This window comes from Phodopus roborovskii, unplaced genomic scaffold, assembly GCF_943737965.1.
Source record: "Phodopus roborovskii unplaced genomic scaffold, PHOROB, whole genome shotgun sequence".
Lineage (NCBI taxonomy): Eukaryota > Metazoa > Chordata > Mammalia > Rodentia > Cricetidae > Phodopus > Phodopus roborovskii.
Genome location: NW_026126603.1, coordinates 7795332 through 7820934, shown reverse-complemented (window position 1 = coordinate 7820934; position 25603 = coordinate 7795332). Strand labels below are relative to the sequence as shown.

The following is a 25603-nucleotide window of genomic DNA, read 5'->3' as shown; positions in this document are numbered from 1 at the left end:
AGAAATTGTATGGAAGAAGCCTGTTCCTCCGGTTATAATTGCTGTTTTGATCATGAATCAGATCCATCATTTTTTAGGGTAATTATATTCTCCAACTGTGTTCATGCACTCTGTGTTAATCTGAGTGCTCAGTGATTAAAAGCACTACCGTGGAAACCCACTGCTTGGGTGACAGGCCCAGCTCCCTCACTCGTAAGATCTGGGACCTGGGACAAGTTATTTACACTTCTAGGTGCTTTGATTTTCTTGTCTCACGGGTTATTGTAAGGATTAAATTAAGTAACATGAAAGCAGACGGGTGAGTGTGGAAGAAAGAGCCCTGGGAGGGCAGGAAAAGAGGGCAGAGGAGGGGCAGCAATCATGAACAGGTGCAATGATATATGTGTATGAAAGTGGCATAAGGAAACCCAGTATATCAGATACAAAATAAATAATATAATAGTTTTTTTTTAAAGATTAGCACTGGGGACCTTAGCAATGGATCGGGGTTAAGAGCCCTTGCTGCTCTTACAAAAGAGGTCTGCTTCCCATCACACACTCCAGGCAGCTCACAGCTACCTATAACTCCAGCTCCATGGGATCTGACACCATCTTCTGGCCTATACAAGTGACACACATAAACTCATATAGTCTCTCTCTCTCTCTCTTTCTCTTTCTCTCTCTCTTTCTCTCTCTCTCTCTCTCCCTCTCTCTCTCTCTCTCCCTGGAAATAAATAAATACTGGGCTGGGCTAGGGAAATGGCCATGTCATTGAAGTGGCTGTTTTGCAAGCAAAGGGGACCTGATTTCAGATCCCAGCACCTGTGTTCCAAAATAATGTGTAGTACATGACTATAACCCTAGTAATGGGAGGGCAGGACCAGTGGAGCTCATTGGTTCTCTAGCCAATCAGTGAGCCCCAGGCTCAGTGAGGGAGACCCTGGTGAAGAGAGAAATTGGACATTGACCTCTGGCCTCCATATATATGCATATATCCATGCATGTATACATACATGAGTAGGTACACATTCCGAATGACACAAATGTGCACCACACACAGGAAATACTGAGAAGAAAAGGAATTGAATAAGTAAGGGCAGCCCCCTGGAATACTGCTATGTCTAGCGGGGAAATAGGTAAGTATTGCTACAACTATGGTCCAGTATCCTAACAGTTCTCTATTCCAGACCTTCCAAGAGTCTGGCTCACTTCAAGTCTAGATTCAAAGTAGTTTTAAGAGCCCAACCCACACTCTTAACCACTACAGTATTTTTTAAGAAAAGGAATTTGAAATGAATACACATGAATGAGAATAATGTTTTGCTTTGCTTCTGTTCTGGGGAAATTCCTACAAGCACGTCGCGTCCTCTCATTCTCTCCACTCCCGTTGCTCCCCTTGTCCCTTTGTCCTGCCCCACCGGAGAAGAAACCACCATCCCAAGAGTTTTTCACAGCACAAAGACACCAGAATTAGCCAGTGTGCTGACGGTGATGCCATTTCTTTCCTTGCCCAGAGACTTCTTTGAGAACTTGGGGACAGCTCACAATCTTTTTTTTTTTTTTTTTTTTTTTTTTTTTTTTTTGTTTTTTTTTCTTATTTTACTTATCAATCCCAGTTCCCTCTCCCTTCCTCCCTCCCTCCCTCCCATGCCCCCACCCAACCACCCTCCCAACCCATTCCCCCACCCACTTCACAGGAAGGGTGGTGCCTTCCAGGAAGGGTCAACAAAATCTGTCAAGTCATTTACAGTAGGGACTAGGCCCTCCCTCCTGCCTCTAGGTTAGGGGAGTATTTCTCTATGGGGAATGTGCTCCCAAAGTCCTTTTGTGCACCAGGGATACATCCTGGTTCCACTGTCAGAGGTCCCTTAGACTGCCCAGGCCTTCTAACTAAGACCCATGTTCAGGGTGTCTGAGTCAGTCCAATGCTGGTTTCCCAACTATCAGTGTGGGGCCCATTAGCTCTTCCTTGTTCAATTCAACTGTCTCTGTGGGTTTCTGTAGCCTGGTCTTGTCCTCCCTCTCTGCAGCTGGATTCCAGTTCAGCTCAGTGTTTAGCTGTGAATGTCTGCTTCTGCTTCCATCAGCTACTAGATGTCTATTTTTGTGCCAATACCAAGCTGTTTTCAGGACTATATCTCTATAGTAGAGCTTGAAGTTGGGGATGGTGATACATCCTGAAGTTCCTTTATTGTACAGGGTTGTTTTGGCTATCCTGGGTTAAGAGGATAGAGAGACAGACAGACAGACAGATAGATCTCTATTACTTCTCTATTGCTGTGATTAATAAGACAGCATGACCAAGGCAACGTAAAAACAGAAGGATTTATTTGGGGTTCCACAGGGATATGACTCCATTGCCATCATAGAGAAGCATCACAGAAGGCATGTGTGGCAGCTAGATCAGAAAGTTGAGAGCTCATGTATCAAACTGAAAGCAGGAAGTAGGAAGCAAACAGAGAGTTGTGGAAGTTTTTGAACACTCAAATCCATCCATGGTAACACACTTCCTCCAGCAAGGCCATACCTCGTAAGCCTCACTAAACAGTACTACCAAGTGGGAACTAAGTGTTCAAATGCCAGAGCCAATGCTGGAGCATTCTCATTCAAACCAGCAGCGAAAGATGACAGGCAGAGAGACAGACAGACAACATGGTTCAAATATACAAGTTGATTCCAATACTTTGGTGAGTCCAGTATTAAATAGATTTAATGACAAATAATGTAACACTGAGCATATAATTGCATAACCACACACAATTCAAAACAAAGCTTGATTTGTTTCTCAGACTGTTAAAGCTACATTGCATCTTTGTGCATCACATCATCATTAAAACTACTGCTGACAAAGGCTCAGGCTAACCTGAATTGTCCTATCATTACTTCTCAGTAATGATTACTTCTCAGTGCAATTTGAAAGGCAGTAGGTATAACAAAAGGGATTAATTAGAACAGAGTGATGGTTGCTATTTTAATTTTCTCTAAGTTCTGCAAAATCCCTTCCTAACATTGACAACAAATAACTTGCCACCTCTACTCTTGGGTGGCTGTGGACAGTTCCCAATTATTTTAAGTGCTCCTGTACAAGTTATTTGAGTTATTTGCACAAGTAGGAAGTGATCCCTTTCTGGAAAAAGCTTACAGCAAGGCAGAGAGTAACTACCCTGGGTTTTGTCTCGTTGGTTTTGAAATATGCTCAGCTGCTAATAAAGACACTGACCGAGTTAGTTCACTGTTCCTCAGTTTCCTTATTTTCCAGTTGTTGTAATGAGAAAACTTAAAGCTAGTGGCAACACCTATACACGCTATGCCCTAATATTTGATGTTCTACATATTTAAGACGTCTAGTAGACAGTGCTTAAAATAATAACCCAAAATAAGTTATTATATTTTAATTGAAATGTTTTTAAAATGATACACAATTAAATGTTTACTGCAATAGTGGCATAAGCTTTGAGTAACCAGGGTGTGGTCAATACTCGGAAGAATGTAAGAAAGGTGTATTGAGGGAGAATATAAAGAGGGTGTACTGAGGGAGAACATAAGGAGGGTGCATTGAGGGAGAATATAAGGAGGGTGCATTGAGGGAGAATATAAGGAGGGTGCATTGAGGGAGAATATAAGGAGGGTGTACTGAGGATGGAGAGACTGCTTGGTGGATGAGTCCATACTGCTCTTCCAGAGGACGATTAGATTTCTATCACCCAGATAGCAAACACCTGTAACTCAAAGTCCAGGGAGATCTAATGCCTCTGGCATCTTCACACATGTGTACATCCACCACACACTGGTGAACACACACGTACAGACACATGCACACACGCAAATGTGTACATCCATACACTTGTGCACACGTGCACATAAGCACATGCACACACACGGACACGCAAAAATTAAAACTAATTTGGAAATTAGCCTTCCTCCCATTCTTTTTTTTTCTGGCCTGAAATTCTCTGTGGAGTCCAGGCTAGCCTCACACTTGCAACCCTCCCATCTTCATTGCCATTTTACTGACTTTGTAGACAGGCCACCGTGCATGGCTGGATTAGGCATTGTGAGAGAAGTGTGGAGTGTCTGATAGAGCTTCTATTGTATATTGAGTGCACAGTCACTCTTTGCTCCTTAATATATCAAGCTCCTCCCTCCTTCTCAAGCCCACACTCACAGCCCTCTGTCTGTTTGACATCCTCACCCAGATCTCTTTAGATATAAACTATTACCTCTAAGCCAATTAATCTTCTCTCCCTTAAATTCTACTTCTCTGTTGAATTCACATCTCCAAATCCTTATCCCTCCTTATCGTCTAGCCTTGAGCATCCAGCTTCTCAGTTTTCACTTGCACAAGGATTTCCTAGTAGACACGTCAATTACCCTACCCATTCTCATCCCAGTTCTTCAAGCCAAAAAGTCCACCTGCCATTTTCACCCCTCCCAAATACACCCTCTACAATAAGCCTGTACATGGCAGAAGACATGTTATGTTCTTGTCCCCACCTGACCAACTCCACCACAGCCAAAGAGAGTTCCTCATAGTTCCTCACACATTCCAACCTGGTCTGACTGAGCATGTGTGCCTCAGCTGGAAGGCTCTCCATGGAATGCTCTCCAGTCTTAATTTCACATTCTTGCCATTTGGAACTCTGTACCGTTTCACATCCTGCAGTATCTACCCTTGGTGATCCAAACAGAAGTGACCACTGGGAACTTCCATCACCACTGTATTTTAATAGTCTGTGTTGTGTTCATTGCATGATTTTCTTGCCTGTCCTGCTTTCTTGCTATTATTCGGTGTGACTATAACTTTTGTAAGAGCCGAGACGGCCTGCAGTTACTGTTTTATTGCTGTCTAAGAAACAAGCCTGACACGGCTGAGAAGCAGTAGCATGTTGGCAGGCCACTGAGCTAATTTGGGAACCGGTTTCAGACCACTTGAGAAAGCTCTCTCTCACTTCTGAAATCCCACACTTCTCTCTTCCATTTTCTTCCAGTATCATATCTCTTGGAAAATTTGTCCTGAGTCCTTAAAAACAAATCAGATGCTGCTGCCACTCCTCAGCCTTGTACTTGTAAGACCCTTGTGCTAGCTGTGTTTTTTGTTTGTTTGTTTTGTTTTTGTCAATTTGACACCTCTAGGGCCATCTGGGAAGGGGAACTTTAATTGCCTCCATCCAATTAGCATGTGAAATTGGTGTGGGGGAGTACAGCTCTCTGTAGGTGGTGGTACCCCCCCAGGCAGGCTGTGTTTCTTCCTGTCCTCCGCAGCAGTTCCTGTCTGGAGTTCCCATCCTGGCTTCATGATGGACTGTAAGCTGTAAAGAGAAATAAATGCTTTCCTCCCCAAGTTGTTGTTGGTCATGGTGCTTAGTCAGAGCAACAGACAGCGAGCAGGACAGCTCTCCACCAGTTGCCACATCTCTTCCTTTCTGTCTTCCTGTCGCTCATGCCCCTTATTTTAATATTGTCAGCAATAAGTTTCAAAGTATAACACTGTAAGACAGAAGTTACAAGGCAAATCTGTTATTTTGAAAAACACTGGAAATGGCACATTCTGTGATTATAGAAGTTCTTTTATTATTTAAATTACTACATATTAAAAATAGTCTTTATCTTAGTTAACCTTTTATGTTTTTTAATTTATTTTATATAACAAAGTCCATTTGAATGAAAACAAACATTTATAGACAATATTTGGGAATTTGGGCGTTGTTCTTTCCAAACTATTTCCTGCTGGTAAGGGGCGCTGTCATGGGGGATTCAAAGAAGATTCAGAAATCCTGGCTGTAGTCTGTAAGGCTTCTTTGTCCAGCTGTTTTGAATGTAGGATCACCTGGTACTCTGTTTCAGGCAGTCTGGCTTGATCAAACCACATTAGTCTGGAAGGAATCCACATCTTTTCATTTTCTGTGGAAACAAAAATAGAAATCCTTTTCCCCAGTAACTTGTCCTTCAACTTAAATTTTGGAGTCAAAGCATTTTTTTTTCATTTAATTTATTATACTACATGTTGATCCCAGTTCCCTCTCCCTCCTTCCCTCCCTCCCTCCCTCCCTCCCTCCTTCCTTCCCTTTTACCCTCTCTGCCCTCTCACATGCACTCTGACCCCCCTCCCCTCCCATCCCACCACCCCAATTCCATATGTAGGGGAATGCCATCCAGTTGGGGTCATGTAGATCTGACAGGTCCTGTGAAGTAGGGACTAGGGCTTCTCTCCTGTCTCTAGATTAAGGCAGTTATCCCTCCATGGGGGATGTGTTCGCAAAGTCCTTTTGTGCACCAGGGATACAACCTGGCTCCACTGTCTGAGGTCCCTTAGATTGCTCAGTCCTTCTGGCTGAGACCCATATTCAGGGGGGCCTGAGTCAGTCCCATGCTGGCTTCCCAGCTATCAGTCTAGTGGCCTTTAGCTCCTCCTTGTTCAAGTAAGCTGTCTGTATGTGTTTCTACCACATGGTCTTGTCCTCTCCATCTGCATCTGGGTTCAGTTTTTATGTATGGGTGTTTGATCCTGTTTCCAACAGGCATTAGTTGAGGGCTCCATGGATAAGTTAGTTGTTGATCTCACTCTCCAGGAAGGGCATTTATGATAGCCTTTCCATGGAAGCTCAAATTGCTAGTTGGGGTCAGTCTTGTAGTTCTCTAGACCTTTATTCAATTTTATCTTCAAACCAATATTGGCTCCCTCTTTTATGTTCTCTCTCTCTCTCTCTCTCCCTCTCTCTCTCTCTCTCTCTTTGCTGTCTTCTATTCCTAACCAGGCTCAATCTTCCTGGTCGCACATGTTTTCCTTTCCTCCCCCTCGTTTTCTCCTACTTCTCTCTCCATTCACTGCCCCCCCCACTTCCCCTGAGCTCTGGGGGACTTGTCCCTTCCCAGTTCTGTGAGGGACTTTATATGAATCTCTTAGAATACACCTTGTATCCTAGTTTCTCTGTTGGTGTGAATTATAGGCTGGTGATCCTTTGCTCTATGTCTAAAATCCATATATGAGCAAGTACATACCATGTTCCTCTTTTTGTGACTGGGTTACCTCATTCAGGATGGTTTCTTCAAGTGCCATCCACTTGCCTGCGAATTTCAAGATACCATTATTTTTTCTGCAGAGTAGTATTCCATTGTGTAGATGTGCCACATCTTCATTAACCATTCTTCAATTGAGGGGCATCTAGGTTGCTTCCAGGTTCTTGCTATTACAAATAGTGCTTCTATGAACATAGTTGAACAGATGTCTTTGTTGCATGGATGTGAATCCTTTGGGTATATGCCTAAGAGGGGGATTGCCGGGTCCTGTGGTAAACTAATTCCTATTTTCCTGAGGAACCGCCATACTGAGCTCCAAAATGGCTGTATGAGTTTGCACTCCCACCAGCAGTGGAGGAGTGTTCCACTTTTTCCACATCCTCTCCAACATAAGTCATCATTGGTGTTTCTAATTTTAGCCATTCTGGCAGGGGTAAGATGGTATCGCAAAGTTGTTTTGATTTGCATTTCCCTGATAGCTAAGGATGTGGAGCATTTTCTTAAGTGTCTTTCAGCCTTTTTGATTTCCTCTATTGAGAATTCTTTCTTCAGTTCTGTACCCCATTTTTTTTAATAGGGTTATTTGGTGTTTTGTTGACTAGTTTCTTGAGTTCTTTGGGGAATTTGGAGATCAGCCCTTTGTCGGATATAGGGTTGGTGAAAATCTTTTCCCAGTCTGTGGGCTGCCATTTGGTCTTGTCGACTGTGTCCTTTGCCTTACAGAAGCTTCTAAGTTTGAAGAGGTCCCATTTATTAATTGTTTCTTTCAGTGTCTGTGCCCCTGGAGTTATGTTCAAGAAGCGGTCTCCTATACCAATTTGTTCAAGGGTACCTCCTACTTTCTCTTCTAAGAGGTTCAATGTGGCTGGATTGATGTTAAGGTCTTTGATCCATTTGGACTTGAGTTTTGTGCATGGCGACAGACATGGGTCTATCTGCAGTCTTCTACACACCCTCATCCAATTGTGCCAGCACCATTTGTTGAAGATGCTGTCCTTGCCCCATTGTATAATTTTAGCTGTTTTGTCGAAAATCAGGTGTTCATAGGTGCGTGGATTAATATCAGGATTTTCAATTCGATTCCATTGGTCTAATTGTCTATTTTTATGCCAATACCAGGCTGTTTTCAAAACTATAGCTCTGTAATAGAGCTTAAAGTCAGGAATGGTGATGCCTCCTGAAGTTCTTTTATTGTATAGGGTTCTTTTGGCTATCGTGGGTCTTTTGTTTTTCCATATAAAGTTGATTATTATCCTTTCAAGGTCGGTGAAGAATTGTGGTGGGATTTTAATGGGGATTGCATTGAATCTGTAGATTGCTTTTGGCAAGATTGCCATTTTTACTATGTTTATCCTACCTATCCAAGAGCATGGAAGATCTTTCTATTTTCTGTTATCATCTTTAATTTCTTTCTTTAGAGCCACAAAGTTCTTATTATATAGGTCTTTTACTTGTTTGGTAAGCGTTATACCAAGATACTTTATGTTGCTTGTGGCTATTGTAAAGGGTGATGTTGCTCTGATTTCTTTCTCTGTCTGTCATGTGAAAAAAGTAGGGCTACTGATTTTTTTTTTTTTTTTGAGTTTATCTTGTATCCTGCTAGTTTGCTGAAGGTGTTTATCAGCTGTAGGAGTTCCCTGGTAGAGTTTATTGGGTCGCTTATGTAAACTATCATATCATCTGCAAATAGAGACAGTTTGACTTCTTCCTTTCCAATTTGGATCCCCTTGATCTTCTTTTGTTGTCTTATAGCATTAGCTAGAACTTCTACTATGATATTGAAGAGATATGGAGAGAAAGGGCAGCCTTGTCTTGTTCCTGATTTTAGAGGAATTGGCTTAAGTTTCTCTCCATTCAGTTTGATGTTGGCAGTTGATTTGCTGTATATTGCTTTTATTATGTTTAAGTATGTTCCTGTTATCCCTGACCTCTCCAAGACCTTTATCATGAAAGGGTGTTGAATTTTGTCGAAGGCTTTTTCAGCATCTAGGGAGATAATCATATGGTTTTTCTTTTTCTGTTTGTTTATATGGTGGATTACGTTGATAGATTTTCATATGTTAAACCATCCCTGAATTCCAGGGATGAAGCCTACTTGGTCATGGTGGATGATTTCTCTGATGTATTCTTAAATTTGGTTTGCCAGTATTTTATTGAGTATTTTTGCATCGATGTTCATCAGGGATATTGGTCTGTAGTTTTCTTTCTTAGTTGTGTCTTTGTGAGGCTTGGGTGCCAAAGTTATTGTGGCCTCATAAAAAGAGTTTGGCAATGAACCTTCTGTTTCTATCTTGTGGAACAGTTTGAGGAGTAGTGGTATTAGCTCTTCCTTAAATGTCTGGTAGAATTCTGCGCTGAATCCATCTGGCCCTGGACTTTTTTTGGTTGGAAGCCTTTCAGTGACTGCTTCTGTTTCATTGAGGGTTATAGGTCTATTTAAGTTGTTTGTCTGTTCTTGATTTAATTTTGGTGATAGTTATCCAGAAATTTGTTCATTTCCTTTGAATTTTCAATTTTTGTGGAATACAGATTTTCAAAGTATGACCTGAAAATTGTCTAGATTTCCTCTGTGTCTGTTGTTATGTTCCCCTTTTCATTTCTGATTTTGTTAATTTGCATGTTCTCTCTGTGCTTTTTCGTTAATTTGGATAAAGGTTTGTCTATCTTGTTGATTTTCTCAAAAAACCAACTCTTCGTTGCATTGATTTTTTTGTATTGTTTTCCTGGTTTCTATTTTGTTGATTTCAGCCCTCAAGTTGATTATTTCCTGGCGTCTACTCCTACGGGGTGAATTCGCTTCTCTCTGTCCTAAGGCTTTCAGTTGCGCTGTTAAATCTCTTATGTGACTATCCAGTTTTCTTCATATGGGCACTTAGTGCAATGAACTTCCCTCGTAGCACTGCTTTCAAGGTGTCCCATAAGTTCGGGTGTGTTGTATCCTCATTCTTGTTGAATATTAGAAAGTCCTTAATTTCTTTATTTCTTCTTTGACCCAGGAGTGGTGCAATTGCACATTGTTAAGTTTCCATGAGTTTGCAGGGTTTCTGCTATTTGTGTTGTTGCTGAATTCCAATTTTAAAGCATGGTGGTCCGATAAGATACAGGGGACTATTCCTATTCTCTTGTATCTGTTGAGGTTTGTCATGTCACCTAGTATGTGGTCGATTTTAGAGAAGGTTCCATGTGGAGCAGAGAAGAAGATATATTTTGTCTTTGGATGGAATGTTCTATAGATGTCTGTTAACCCCAGTTGGGACATAACTTCTGTTAATTCTTTTGTTTCTTTGTTGAGTTTCTGATTTGTGGTCCTGTCTAGTGTTGAGAGTGGTGTATTCAAGTCTCCCACTATAAGTGTGTGAGGTGTCATGTGAGCTTTGAGTTTTAGTAGTGTTTCTTTTACGAATGTGGGTGACTTTGTATTAGGGGTACAGATGTTCAGAACTGAGACTTTGTGTTGACAGATTTCTCCTGTGATGAAAATGAAATGACCGTCTTCATCTCTTTTGACTAATTTTGGTTTGAAGTCTAACTTGTTAGATATTAGGATAGCTACGCCTGCTTGCTTCTTATTTCCATTTGATTGGAAAATCTTTTCCCAACCCTTTACCCTGAGGTAATGTCTATCTTTGAAGCTTAGATGTGTTTCTTGTATGCAGCAGAAGGATGGATTCTGTCTTTGTATCCATTCTGTTAGCCTGTGTCTTTTTATAGGTGAGTTAAGACCATTAATATTGAGGGTGATGAAGGACCATTGATTGTTGATGCTTGTTTGATTTAGGTTTGTTGTTGGCAGTGGTATTGTGAATGTATTAGTTCTGCTTTACCCTTGGTTTCTGGTGTAGTTGGATTATCTGTTGCCTACATTTTTGTGGGCATAGTTACCTTCCTTGGGTTGGAGTTTTCCTTCCAATACTTTCTGTAGGGCTGGATTTGTAGATACGTATTGGGAAAATCTGGTTTTGTCATTAAATATCTTGTTCTCTCCATCTATAGTGATTGAGAGTTTTGCTGGATATAGTAGCCTAGGCTGGCATCTGTGTTCTCTTAATACTTTTAGAACATCTATCCAGGACCTTCTGGCCTTGAGGGTTTCCATGGAGAAGTCAGGTGTAATTTTGATAGGTCTGCCTTTATATGTTACCTGTCCTTTTTCCTTCGCTGCTCTTAATATTCTTTCTTTATTCTGTATGCTAGGTGTTTTGATTATTATATGTCGAGGGGTCTTTTTTCTTTGGTCCAGCCTATTTGGGATTCGGTATGCTTCTTGTACTTTCATGGGCATGTCCTTCTTCAGATTTGGAAAGTTTTCCTCGATGATTTTGTTGAATATGTTTTCGGCACCTTTGAGCTGGGCTTCCTCACCTTCCTGTATGCCTATTATTCTTAGGTTTGGCCTTTTCATGGTGTCCCACATTTCCTTAATGTTTTGTGTTAAGGATTTGTTGGATTTATGATTTTCTTTGGTCGATGAATCTATTTCTTCTGCGCCTGAGATTCTCTCTTCTATCTCTTGAATTCTGTTGGTTAAGCTTTTGTCCGTAGTTGCTGATTTTTTGCCCAGCTTTTCTATTTCCAGCATTCCTTCAGTTTGTGTTGCCTTTATTTTCTCTATTTCAGTTTTCAAGTCTTGAACTGTTTCCTTCACCTGCTTAATTGTTTTTTCTTGGCTTTCTGTACTTTCCTTAAGGAATTTGTTCATTTCTTCCACTTTTTTGTTTTTTTTCCTCCATTTCTTTAAGGGATTTTCTCACATCTTCTTTGAGGGCCTCTATCATTTTTATGATGATAATTTTTAAGTTGTACCCTTCTGCTTCCTCTGCTTTGTTTTTGTGTTCCATTCTAGTTGGTGTAGATTCCCTAGATTCTGGTGGTGTCATGCTTGTCTTTCTGTTGTTAGGTGTTCTCTTGTATTGCCTTCTTCCCATAGCTTCTTCCAGTAGGTGTTGGTGGGGTCTCTCCCCTCTCTCTATGGTACTTCCCCGATGGGCTTATGTGGGTCTGAGATTCAATATCTGTAGCTCTGTGTGGTCCAAGCTCTCTAAGAGGTTTCTCCGCAGACAGGGACCCAGGGATGGGGTCACGGATGAGGATCCAGTAGAAGATGCCAGCAGGTACTCACAGTGGTCCCGCAGAGATAGGCGGATCTCTGGGAGGGGCCTGGGACTCCAGAAGAAGACTGGAGGTGGGGTCAGAGACCAAGCAGGTGGAAATTACAGGTGGTCCCGCGTGGATAGTCAGGTCTCCTTTGTTCAGAGTTGCTCTGAGAAGTCTCCGAAGTAGGGTGGACTGTTGGCTCCACCATCTGTCCCAGTGCTCAACCAGAGCGGCAGGACCGTGGGTAGGGTAGGGCACAGGGTAGGGGGGGTAGGCTGGCGGTGGGGATGGATGGAGTTGTATCAGAGCTACAAGGGTGCTCTCGATGGAGACCAGAGACAGGAGGAGCAGGAGCAGGGGCCAACCCAGGGCTTAGTTAACCTTTTATTATAAATCCAGGACAATGGGCCTCCCATGCTGCTCTCTAGCTGTGATCTTTTAACAGAATGTTAATTGATGATATATAATTACTAATTGTCCAAATGAGAGTCTCTGCCCTTTATGAGATTTCTGATTCCTTAATAAAATCAAATAATCAGTCAAAATAACAGAAAAGGGCCAGTGAGAGGCTCATTGGGTCAAAGCATTTGCTGCTCAAGCCTGATGACTTGGGTTCAATCCACCAAACCCATGGTGGAAGAAGAAAATTGATTCTTGAAACTTGTTCTCTGACCTTCACAAGTGTGCCATGGCATGTGTAAGCCCACACTCACACATAAGCACATCACACACACACACACACACACACACACACACAATGACTTACCCTTAGAAAATACCCATTTATTTTTTGGTTTGCTTATTAGATCTGTAAGAAACAGAATACACATGAAAATTCTGTTGCCAGCTTTGTCTGTGATGTCACTGAAATCTTACCCTAGAACTGTCACAGATTTCAGAGCACTGGTTGGGGTTACCTTATCATGGATGGAGGATTAAATCATTTATAATTTGCTGCACAATCTCATGCTTATATTTAAGATTTTGTAGAATCATTAGAAATTTATAATAGAGATGACTTTAGAATAAAGATGAACTTTAGAAGATTATACAGAATTTTAGAAAAGATTACATTTATGTAGTAAGCTTTTAAAAAAAAAAGAATTAAGAATGTGGAACTAAAATAGACACTAAGGAAAACTCATTCCCAAAAGGTATGTTTAAAAAAAATGGTAGCATCTGAAAAGAATGGTTATTGTGTTTACTTGACAATGTTTTAGAGAATTTTTCATTGGCAGTAGTTTATGACAGCTGTTTGTACATAGATGGGATACAAGGCACAGTCTGAGTGGAGCCAATCACCTAATGATTTCCCTGTCTTAGAAAGAAAGGCGCTTGGGTTACATAAGGCCTGTCACCACTTCAGGCATTCCTGTGTCCTCTGAAAACAAGCTGCCTATCTTTTCTTCTGTTGCCCAGTGTCCCTGGTGCCACGCAACCTCACACATGGTGGTTGCCCATGACTAAGTAGATAAATGCACAAGTTCATTTTAACAGGTGTCTTTAAATAATCCTGGAAGTTTATGTGCCATTTATTTATAGCCCTTGACTTGCCACATTCAAACTCTCAACCTAAATCTATAAACAGCCTAAATCTCAGAAATATAACAGGAGCAATTATATGCTTCAATTTCTGTTTGTTTGTTTGTTTCTTTTAAGGCTACCCTTAGCCAAGTTGTTCTTTATTATTGGTATCTATAAAAATAATATGTACTTTCATCATCTTTGATATTTGTCATTGTTCTTGATTATATATAATTGGGACACAAATGCCACCTTTTACATGGTTTTAATCAAATAATCTATTCTCATTATAAATCTCATTTTATGATAAAAAGAATGAATTGCTTACAAAAACAAATAATTATTACTTACACAATACACAATACATCAACTAGCAAATTTGGTAGAAGTTTGAATAGGGAGTGCATACAGACTGCCCTATGGACACAGGACTTCAGTGTTATGTGCTGTGTGTATCACGCTGTCTGGGATCTTCTTACTCAATCATTTTGATCACCCATCAGACTCCTCCATTGTACAGAGGGCTATGGAGTTGATCTGTGCTGGTGTTTTGAATATCCATTTCTTTCACAGAGTATGGGGATATGGCTTAAAATTTTATTGCAAAATATTCTCTCCTGTGATAGTGTCTTTTGAAAGGAATGTTCAACCATGTTTTAAATATCTCTCTATTTTTTTCTCTGTTGAATGAATGTTCACATGTAGCAAGCCAGCTATGTGGATACACGTGTATGTCTACACGTGCATGTAGGAGGCCAGGGGTTGAAGTCATGTGTCTTTCTCAACCCCTCTCATCTTTTCTTTGTTCTAGCCACATTGCAATAACATATTTTAAATCTAGATTCTCCCATGTTCTTACCTAAATGATGGAGGTGCGTCTAAGAAAAGAGAAGCAATGACCAGAATCAGCAGAGATAGGCATCTATCCATTGTCATCACTAACTTTACATCAAATGTCCTCCTGCTACAAATGAAAACAAAAGATGGTTAAGTACTGGATAAATACAGTACTATAATTAGTAAACTTGTGGTGAAATTGGTGGCAAGTGGTTCACTTCCCCCCAACTTCCTCCTGCTGCTGTGCCCTTTGTGCGTTTCAACTATAGACACAGTTTTATAACCCAATTAATTCCAGGATTCTGACCATCAAGGCACCACTGCTCATGGAAGACAATCCTTTCTGTTGAAAAGCCACTTTTCCAGCTCTTTCTCTTCAAAAATGGGTATGTCGAGGTGAGATAAGCAAATCTGTGAAATGAGTGAGGTAAGAAATAAAAAAAATGTTCTTTCTCAATAGGGGCAATACAGCAAGGCTTCCGAGTACTTCCAGCAAGCCTTCAGTACCACCATGGATCTCATGAAAACAGCACTGATGGATGAAACCAAAGTGCATTATGGGATAGCCAGAGCCCACCAGATAATGTTCACTATGAAGAGTTACATCGAATCTGCAGATATGGACAGCCTCAACTGCCTGCTGTCCTGGAAGGAGAGCAGAACTCAAGTAAAATATGACCCGATTCTGGGTAAGGCTTTGGTTTTTAGATTTTGTATCATCCTTAGTAGTCAAGATATTTCTGTTGGAAAGGATTGTTCCCACATTGGGACTTGAATTTACTTGATAATTTTGCTGTTATTCATTCATTACTGTGTTAGAAGTTGGCTGTACTCTCCTGCCGTATCATACTAGCAATGTTTAAGAGAAGCATTAAATAGTGGGTGTGATCTGTTCTACTAATAATTCGCCATTCTTTAGCTGGCACTTCCTAGTAATCTAAAAGGCCACACTATGTACTGACCAATCATAAGAAATAATTTACAAAAAGGAGCAAGGCCTGTGAAATCAACTTATGCTTTTTAATCCTTGTATTTTTAGTTGTGAGCCTAGACTTTAACAGCTGAGCCATCTCTCCAGCTCATACTTTCGCTTTTTAATTCTCTCTTGTCATCCGGCACACAGACGAGAGCAAGTGTAGAGACACACTGGTATAGATGATGTACTTTACTGATAGTACTTAATGTTATTTTTTTATCTTGAGTTTGGAAAATATTTTATAGCAATGTCTCTTCATACTATTCCCTATGAATAGTTAAATCATTTTATTATAAACAATTAGTGTGAGTGTAAGGGTCAGCTTTGTATGTTAGCTTCATTAGACTCTAGGAGTGAAAGTCAGGTCGTCAAGCTTGGTGGCAAGCACCTTTACCCAGTGAGCCATCATGCTCAGCATGAATACCAAACTTTCTCATCTCAGTGGCAGATTCTTGAGAGTTCATTCCACAGCTTGCAGTTACCTGCATCTTAGATTTTTGTGTTTTCTGCCCAGAATATCAGGAACTAAGCCAGGGGTAATGATCCATGTTAGTCATCTTACACTGATAAAGGTTCAGTCTGCAGGGGGTAAGTTGAGCAGCTCAGAGTCTCAGGTCTGTCTTGAATAAACTCTTACCATCCCAATCATACTGTGAAAAAAACAAATCATTCTCTTGGGAGAAGCCAGAAAAGGCACGTCTGTCAGTGCCTCGTTCTCAGCTTTTGAACGATCTTCTGCTTTTGTTCATTCCTACCTCCTCATTTGGGGCTCCTTCGTTGTTTGAAAGGTTATGTTTTCTTCTGAAGGAATTGGGAGCATAAGCAAGTCATCCATACCCCGTGTGATTCAGACACTGACTCATCTATCTGCGTGGGGCGGGGGTGGCCTTCCTCACTGCTTTATCTCAAGTGACACAGAGCTCTGTGCAGGGATGAACTACTTCCCTGTAGAAGTAAAAATTAATAACCGTTCAGGCAAGTATGAGTAAGCACCAAGTTCTCATTCTGCTGACACATTTCATACTGTGACGAGGAGATTTTCTTCTTGGAAATAAAGCCTATAGGCAATTATCAAACACATGATGGTTTGCATTCCAGGTATTTTTAGTTCAAAGCACACTGGAATCTGCCTTAAGACACTCCATTTTTACTCTGCTTAGGACTCCTCACAGGCTCACTGCATTCTGGTTTAAGGCCTCTCGAACTTTCTGAACAGGTGCTTTCCTGACTGTTCCCCTACATACCCTCCACCCCTCCACCCCCCCCTCCACACCGAACTCCTAATGATCACTTCCTACTAGCTAAATTGAACCAGGTCCTTAGACTGGGACACCAGAGGCCCCTTCCACTTAAAAATGCTCTCTTCTCTGATCTCACTGGCTGTCATTCATTTCTTGCACACCATTTCATTTCATTTTCTACCATGACCATTTTTTTTAATCACTTTAACTGCTCAGTTAAGAGCATGGGTCTCTTAAACACACATTCTGAACTCTTGGTATTTTCTAGGAAGGAAGATGTGATATTTGGCATCTACAAGGTGGCAAGTAAATGTTTAAATCAAATAGAATTCAAGATGAGTCTGTAAGCCCGACCACAACTAGTTTGCACTGAGCACATTTTAAGCTTGTATTCAATGCATCCTTGGGAAGCCTACGATGTCACACTATTTGGGTTACCATCCAATTATCACATGAATGAAGGATGGTACCCACCAAACATGATGTTGACAAAATGAAAAAGTACAAAAATAGTATTTAGAAATCTGAGCAGCTTTTAAGTTTTCAACTTCCACCTTCCTTGTAGCATGAGGCATCTTTAATCTTGGATTGAGGGTCCCATGTATTCAGGGGGAAAAAAAGAAAACAGATAGATCAAAGATCAGAAAGCTATATTATGAAGCTGTGCAATTGGCACCGCAGAGACTTCCATCCTCCAAACAAATCATTAGCTCAAAGAACTGCCAATATTCTTTTAAGCAGAGAACATGACCCCCAAGGGAATCAAACAGTGAGAGCACTGAGGTCCTCACATGAAATGGAATGGTGACTCACCAGCGAACCAGTCATCTCCGAGGGCACACGGCAAGAGCAGGAACCTTTAGACTCTTTTCTACTGGGAGATGGTGGGAATGACTCATAAAGCCTGCCCTCCCCTCCCCACCATTGGGTCTCCCTAATTTAAAAATTGAGGGGGAAAAAATCAAGATTATTACACCTCAATAAAATGACACCATCTAGAAGCAACTGCAATTGTTTGGTTCTAGAAACCTCAAGGGCCAACAAACTTCTGAATTCTCCAGAATACTGTTTACTCCCCATACCCAAGATGTCTTCACAATCAAGGAAATGTGTGCTTTTGTAGGAAAAGGTAATTCATATTGCAATCACATACACAGCAACATAGAAAGAAATACTTTCCTCTTTCAACTTAACAGCACTGTTAACCCCGGTTTGCAGTTATATCCATTTAAATGATGAGGATAGTTTCAGTAGCAGGATTTCCATGCACTTACTTGTGGAAACTAAATATAAATTACATCAGAGAAACAAGATGTGAACTCCAAGAACCAAAACAGATGTGCACATCCACTACTTGGAATGCAAGGACACAGTTGTCTGTGAGATGTCGCATAAAGATGTACAGGGATGGGAAAATTACCTTCTCGTTCTATGACTTCTGGAATAGTCTTCAAGAAGTGCTATGACTTCGTCTCACAGCTTTGCTTCATGCTGGCCTCACCTTGCACCTCAAGTTTAGTATCAAGCCATTTTCTACTGCATACTTTGCTTGCATTTCTCATTCATAAGCTTATCCCACTCTTTCAAAGAATATGAGAAGCCTTCATAGTCTGCTGGGATTGGATACTTTTTTCTATAGCTTAGTGGGCATAAATATGAAGAGACAATAATGGAATTATTCACAGGCTAGCAAGCAAGGTTTTTTAAAAAAAAACTTTTATTTTTTTGACAATTTTATACATGTACATAGTATATCCGGATTATTGTTAACCCCACCTCTCTGAACTCCCACCTAGCCTTTTATACCTCCTTTTGTCTACAAGTTCCTTCTCCCCTTTAGTGTGTTTTGTTTTGTAACTCACTGAAATTAACCAGGGCCATCTGTGTGATGATGGCTTTGGAACTAACTACTGGAGCCCAGTGGACTTACCAGCAGCTAACTAACTGCAACTGATTTCTCCCCCCGTACCCGCCTCCCCCCAGAGTCCATCGGTAACCAGTGGTTCTGGTTCAGGAGGGAGAGGTAAAACCTTTCTAAGTCATACTGAACCCATGTAACTGTTGACAGCCCCATTGTATGTAGCCAAAGCTACTGTGAGAGCATGATTGTGCTGGTTGTGTCATGCCAGAAGCTAGCATTTCACAGCCCTTCTTCCTGTTTTCTTGTTCTCACATTTTTTTCCTGCCCCCTCTTCTGCCATGTTCTATAACCCTTTCAGACAATTGTATAAATGTCCTGTTTAAGGCTAAGCTTTCAGCTGTCACTCTAAGCACCTTGAGCATTCAGGCATCTCTGTATTTACCATCACTCATTTCAAAGAGAAGCATCTCTGATTAAGGCTGAGATTAGCACTTGTATATGAGTATAAACATAGACACTTAGAAGACATTTTAATGTTATGATAGACGAAAGAAGGATAATAAGAAGACATAAGTTCCCCACTAGGGCTGAAGACTTCATCAACAGTAAGTTTGTTTTTTTTTTTTTACTGCATTTACTTTATCAGACAAGGATTCCCTCCTGGGGCAAGCCTCATATCTACTCAAAGAGCATTTGGTTACTCCTATAACAGTTGTGCCCCTGCTTCAGTAAGCACACCTTCTCTGACAGGATGATATTGTGGTTTGTAGGACTGACAGCTGAGTGAAACTGTTGATGCCCTTTCTCCCCAAGCAGTCTGCATAGTGTCTTTCGGCACCATGGACTCTAGTCAGCAGGGGGCAGGCTTCCTGTTCATCTCCCGCTTCGTCTCTGTCTTAGAGTCAAGGGGCGTGGTACTTTCAGCAATGGCGTGTATCGTCTAGTTCTGGGAGAAACTACGAGTGTCAGGTCTTATTGGAGAGCTATCTCTTCAACGTGCCTCACCAAGGGGTACTTTACACCTGGCCCTGGGTTTTTTTTTTTTAAATAACCTGTGGCTTTTAGGAAAAGACATAAGGATCTCCGTCTCTATTCCCATATTGGTTTCCATATTGCTTATCCAACTCTGACTCCAGAAAGCCCTAGGACCCTTTTCAATGGCTTCCAGGACTGCGGCAGTAAAGGTGCTGGTGAGACCACAGCAGGGGGGGCAGCCATCTCTCTGTAGGACAATTTGCAGAGTGTACATGTATAGTCTATGATTTTTTTAAAAGTACAAACCTTTATAATGCTGTGTGAAACTCCCATTTCTAGTCACAGCAAACAAGTTGGATGAGACAAATGGGATAAAAGCATTAAAACACTTTCTTTATGTGTCCCATACCCATGTCAAAAAAACAAACAAACAAAAAACAATGTATGCCTTTCCATTAGCCTCACTTAAAGTGATCATATGAATTCAGTTCTCACAAACATCAAGAAAAGCATTCAGTACTTGCTGCAACTTATTCACAAAAAGCATAACACAAACATGGGCAATGTCTGAAAAAGAGAAATCAATACTTAATAGCAACAAAATTCTAAAAGAACAAGGAAGAATTTGACTAGATTTTCAATTTCCTCATTCAAATAACACATCACCAGCCTTCTTCTATGTTGTACAACACAAGTGACAAGTTACTTCCTACAGAATAAAGAATTTTTTCAGAGGCTAAAACTAACTTCATTGGGAAATAACAATATGACTCCAGCTCCCTCGGGTGGAGAGGTTTGCTTCTTATTTTCTTTTTTCCCCTACTCTGAGAATCTCCTTCTATATCTGCTGCCTTGGTTAAATAAAAGAGAATTCTTGATTGCTCCTACAAAAACTATCCCTCTTTTAGATTCCACTCACAGTGCTTGGTAGCTGGTGGTGTACCCAGGCTTACCTTTCAAGAGCACACTGAGTGCACCCTCCTAAGAAAAATGCAACTTGGCTTTTCTGCTCTACTTTTGTTTGCATTTTGTCTTATTGATAATTTGAAGAGCCTGTGAACAGCCTTTGGGTTATTTAAACCATTCAAAGCCAGGGTTAATGGCAGAGCTGGTTAGCAGAAGGTTTGAATTCATAGGTCTGGATAGACTCCCTCGCCCCCCCCCCAACACCTGGGCATAGTTGTTTCACTGCCAGAGACTTGTCTGTCTCCTCGGTCCAGCTATATCCCTAACTTATGGCCATGGGTCTGACATAGTATGAATGTACCTAAATCCTTTAACACTGCCAGAATTTGGGTACATGAGCCCTTTCCCCTGGGTACATGTCACCCATCTTTGGTAAATGTTTGCTAGGAGAATTCTGTTGCTGTCTCATTTAAAATTTTCCTCTGAAGAAAGACGTGCCACAGCATTGGTACTTCACACATGAGCATTGAAGACATCGATTTACTTGCTTCTAATTCTTCCCAAACCTTTCCCAATTGGGGATTCCTCTTTAGAATCAGAACCTGCTTCCAATTCTAAATTTTCCTATGCTAAGATGCTCCTGTTTTTTTTAACTTAGTTTTTAAAGGTTTTAGAACATTTTTAAATTCTCTCTCTCTTTTAAATTTATATTAGAAAAAAATCTTGTTTTACATACCAATCCAAGTTCCCTCTCCCTACCATCCTCCCCTGTCCCCCAACCAATCCCCATCCCATCCCCTTTCTGGTCCCCAGGGAGGATGAGGCCTTCCATGGGTGATCTCCAAAGTCTGTCACATCATTTGGCCTTTCCCCTTGTGTCTAAGTTGAAAGAGTATCCCTCTATATGGAATGGGCTCCCAAAGTCCATTTGTATACTAGGGATAAATACTGATCCACTACCAGAGGCCCCATACACTTGCCAAGTTCTCCTGACACCCACATTCAGGGTATCTGAGTTGGTCTTATGTTGGTTTCCCAGCTATCAAACTGGGTCCATGAGTTCCCCCTTGTTCAGGTCAATTGTTTCTGTGGGTTTCTCCAGTCTGGTCTTGACCCCATTGCTCATCACTCCTCTCTCTCTGCAACTAGATTCCAGGCGTTCGGCTAAGTGTTTAGCTATGAGTGTCTGTTACTGCTTCCATCAGCTACTGGATGAAGGCTCTAGGATGGTATATAAGGTAGTCATCAATCTCATTATAGGAGAAAAGGGCATTTAAGGTAGCCTCTCCACTATTGCTTAGATTGTTAGTTGGGGTTATTCTTTTAGATCTCTGGACATTTCTCTAGTGCCAGATTTCTTTTTAAACCTATAATGGCTCCCTTTATTATAGTGTCTCTTTTCTGACTCAACCTTCCTGATACCTGGTATCCTCCTCCCCCATCTCTTCCTCCTCTTTCTCCTAACTCCTTTTCCCCTCTCTCCATGCTCCCAATTTGTTAAGGAGATCTTGTCCCTTTCCCCTTCTCTCGGGTACCATGTATGTCTCCCTTAGAGTCCTCCTTGTATCCTAGTTTCTCTGGAGGTATGGATTGTAGGCTGGTGATCCTTTGCTATATGTCTGATATCCATGTATGAGTGAGTACATACTGTGCTTGTCTTCTTGTGACTGTGCTATCTCACTCAAGACAGTTTCTTCTAGTTCCATCCCTTTGCCTTTGAATTTCAAGATTTCATTTTTTTCCCGCCACTGAGTAGTATTCCATTGTGTAGATGTGCCACATTGTCTTTATTCATTTGCCAGTTTTAGGGGCTTCAAGGTTCTTGCTATTACAAATAATGCTGTTATGAATATAGTTGAACAGATGTCCTTGTTGTATGAAGGTGCATTCTTTGGGTATATGCCTAAGAGTGGGATTGCTGGATCTTGAGACAGACTGATCCCCATTTTTCTGAAGAAGCACCATACTGATTTCCAAAATGGCTGTACAAGTTTGCACTCCCACCAGCAGTGGAGGAGTGTTCCCCTTTCTTCACATCCTCTCCAGCATAAAGTGTTGTTAGTGTTTTATATTTTAGCCATTCTGACAGGAGCAAGATGGTATCTCAGAGTTGTTTTTACTTGGATTTCCCTGGTAGCTAAGGATGTTGAGCCATTTCTTAAGTGTCTTTCAGCCATTTTAGGTTCCTCTATTGAGAATTCTTTATTTAGTTCTGTACCCCAGAACTGTGGGCTGCCGTTTTGCTTGTTAACTGTGTCCTTTGCCTTACAGAGGCTTCTCAGTTTCAGGATATCCCATTTATTAATTGTCAATCTCAGTGTCTGCTACTGGAGTTATGTTCAGGAAGCAGTCTCCTGTACCAATTCATTCAATGGTACTTCCCACTTTCTCTTCTATGAGGTTCAGTGTGACTGGGTTTATGTTAAGATCTTCTTTGATCCATTTGGACTTAAGTTTTGTGCATGGCAATAGATATGACTCTATCTGTCTGCAGTCTTCTACACATCAGCATCCAGTTATAACAGCACCATTTGTTGAAGATTCTTTCTTTTTTTCTTTTTCCTCCTAACTAACACCCACATTCAAGGTGTATGGGTCGGCCCTAGGCTGGTTTCCCAGCTATCAGACTGGGGTCCATGAGTTTCCCCCTTGTTCAGGTCAGCAGTTTCTATTGGTTTCTCCAGCCTGGTCTTGACCCCTTTGCTCATCACTCCTCCCTCTCTGTAATTGGATTCCAGGCGTTTGGCTAGTGTTTAGCTGTGCGTGTCTGCTTCTGTTTACATCAGCTACTAGATGAAGGCTCTAGGATGGCATATAAGTAGTTATGAATTGCATTATCATAGATGGGCATTAAAGGTAGCCTCTCCACTATTGCTTAGATTGTTAGTTTGGTTCATCCTTGTAGATCTCTGGACATTTTCCTAGTGTCAGATTTCTCCTTAAATCTATAATGACTCCCTCCCTCTATTATGGTATCTCTTTTCTTGTTCTCCTCTATTCTTTCCCTATCTCAAGCTTCCTGTTCCCTCATGCCCACCTCTCCCCTCCTCTTTTCCCCTTCTCTTTCTCCTAACTCCTTCTCCCCTCCTTCCATGCTCCCAATTTGCTCAGAAGATTTTGTCCCTTTCCCCTTCCCCAGGGGACCATATGTGTCTCTCTTAGGATCCTCCTAGTTTCCTAGCTTCTCTGGCAGTGTGGATTGTAGGCTAGTAATTCTTTGTTCACATATGCATGGTCTTACTATATATAGTGAATGTCTAGCATGCCCTGATTATCACAGAATCAGAACAAGAATATTCGAAGCCATATTTCCTGGATGTTTTGTGTCAGGGCTTTGTTGGGCTTAAGATTTTCTTTGGTCGATGAATCTATTTCATCTAGTTTATCTTCAGTGCCTGAGATTCTCTCTCCCATCTCTTGTATTCGGTTGGTTATGCTTGCTTCTCTAGTTCCTGCTTTTCGATTTCCAGCATTTCCTCAGACAGTTTCATTTTGTTCCATTTTATTGTCTCTTTTTCAACTTTCAAGCCTTGAACTGTTTGAATTCTTTCCTTCACTGGTCTGATTGTTTTTTTCTTGGCTTTCCTTATTTTCTTTAAGAGATTTGTTTATTTCTTGAATTTTTTGGCTTGTCTTTTTCTCCATTTCTTGACATTTTTGTTTGTTTTTTCTTCCATTTCTTTAAGGGATTTTCTCATTTCCTCTTTTAGGGTCTCTGTCATCCTCATAAAGTTGTTTTTAGGTTGTTCTATTCTGCTTCATCTGTGTTGGAATGTTCAGGTCTTGCTGGTGTAGTATGTCCAGATTCTGTTGGCATCATATTGGTTTTTCTGTTGTTGAATGTGTTCTTGTGTTATCGCCTTCCCATCCCTTCTTCCAGTGGGTGCAGGTGGGGTCTCTCCCTCTCCTGGCCCAAGGTTCTCTTCTGGTGGGTGCAAGCAGGCCCCATACTCCGATGGCTCTCCCGCTTGTTTCAGGCAGTCTGAGTTGGTGTCCTGGTGGGTGGAGGCAGGACTAGCACTGCCATGTCAGCAGACTCTGAATGGCTTGGTCTGAGAGGGTAAGTTGCCCTGCCCACAGTTCCCAGGCCAGGATCTCCCAAAGAGGGCAAGCCTGACACCGGGGGGGGGGGGGGGGGGGGGGGGGGCATGCTCACCTCTCCCCTCCGGTGAGGGCGGGACTGACACAGTGATGTCAGCAGAGTCTGGATTGCTTGGTCCACCAGGGCGAGTCGACATGTGTGCAGTTTCCAGGCCAGGAAATCCCAAAGAGCAACACTTTTTATTTTAAAATTATAATATAATTATATTATTCTACCCCCCAGTCATGATTTCTTCCTTTTTTTATTTTGGACGTTTTAATGTAATAACATCATTCTCCCCTTCCCTTTCCTTCTTCTAAAGCCTCCCACATACCCCTCTTTGCTCTTTCAAATTTGTGTCCTATTTTTTCATTAACTACTAGTGTGTGTGTGTGTGTGATTCCTAAATTCATAAACACCTGCCCAATCTGTATAAGTTATTTGTGTATATGCTTTCAGGGCTGACTGTTTGGCATGTGCTTTCCAGGGGAGGACTCAGATAAGTGTGAATGTTGTGTAAGTTGCATATTTTGTGTAAGTTTGCATGTTTAGGTGTAATTACTAGGAAACTGGATGTTTTCATGGAAATCTCTTTTCAAAATTGCTTACAGTAACTTAGAAATAACACTGACTCATTAGCAACCCATAAATATACATCTCACTTCTCATAGACAGTGGTAGCCTCATGGGGCTGACACAGTATAAACCATCTGAGAAACACTGGGCCAGAGTCTAGAGAAGAAATGCAATGCCTGTGTCTCCCTTTTAGCCCCAGGCCATCCTGAGCAGTGTCAACACTTGTGAGGTCACTTTGAAGATACTTGGACATACTTGAACACACTTGCTTCCTGAACTCTCAGAAGTACTGTGCTAATATTTACCATGGCAAATCCTTTAGTGGTTATGATTGGATAGCAAGAATATTCCCCAAAACATAGATGTCCAAGTGGATGAATTAGCTGCAAATGAATTCACAGATTTGTCATTCATTCACCTTCACCTAAGGCTTCACAGTTAATTTTACTTGAAAGTCTATGTGATGAAACGTGAACATAGTATGTTCCTTGGTAATTTGATTGGCAGGAAGCAGAGAGAAAAACATTACAAGCACT

At 41.3% G+C, this 25603-nt stretch overlaps 1 protein-coding gene across 1 annotated transcript in view; it reads left to right on the top strand.

Annotated features, from left to right (window-relative positions):
- The window catches only part of Ttc29 (tetratricopeptide repeat domain 29), a 187262-nt gene that overhangs the window by 111397 nt on the left and 50262 nt on the right, over positions 1–25603 (top strand). Inside the window, exon 9 of the mRNA XM_051205881.1 lies at positions 14912–15140. Within this exon, the coding sequence (XP_051061838.1) occupies positions 14912–15140 (229 nt within the window). The remainder of the gene's footprint in view (positions 1–14911; positions 15141–25603) is intronic.